We start from the raw sequence: 200 nt of genomic DNA on the forward strand, positions 1-200 counted from the left end.
CTTCTCCCTCCCCTGCAGCCCCAGATATCCCCGTGGATGCACGGGAGAAGGCCCATGATGCCAGGGCAGAGGCATGGAGCCGCTGAGCAGTGACTGCTGCCCAGAGCAGGGCAAGCACGCAGTGAGGCCAGGTGGCTGTGGGGGTCTCAGCTGCCCATCGCCCCCATGCAGGGCACGGGGCACAGAGGAGCACGGCGGGG

At 68.5% G+C, this 200-nt stretch overlaps 1 protein-coding gene across 1 annotated transcript in view; it reads left to right on the forward strand.

Moving 5' to 3' along the window:
* The window catches only part of CHRD (chordin), a gene marked incomplete at its 5' end in the record, with an annotated part of 6,488 nt that extends 6,402 nt beyond the window's left edge, over window positions 1-86 (forward strand). Inside the window, one exon of the mRNA XM_010020060.1 lies at window positions 19-86. Coding sequence (XP_010018362.1) covers window positions 19-86 — 68 coding nt within the window. The remainder of the gene's footprint in view (window positions 1-18) is intronic.
* Between the last annotated feature and the right edge of the window lie 114 nt (window positions 87-200).

This window comes from Nestor notabilis, unplaced genomic scaffold, assembly GCF_000696875.1.
Source record: "Nestor notabilis isolate BGI_N333 unplaced genomic scaffold, ASM69687v1 scaffold18458, whole genome shotgun sequence".
Classification (NCBI taxonomy): Eukaryota; Metazoa; Chordata; class Aves; order Psittaciformes; family Psittacidae; genus Nestor; species Nestor notabilis.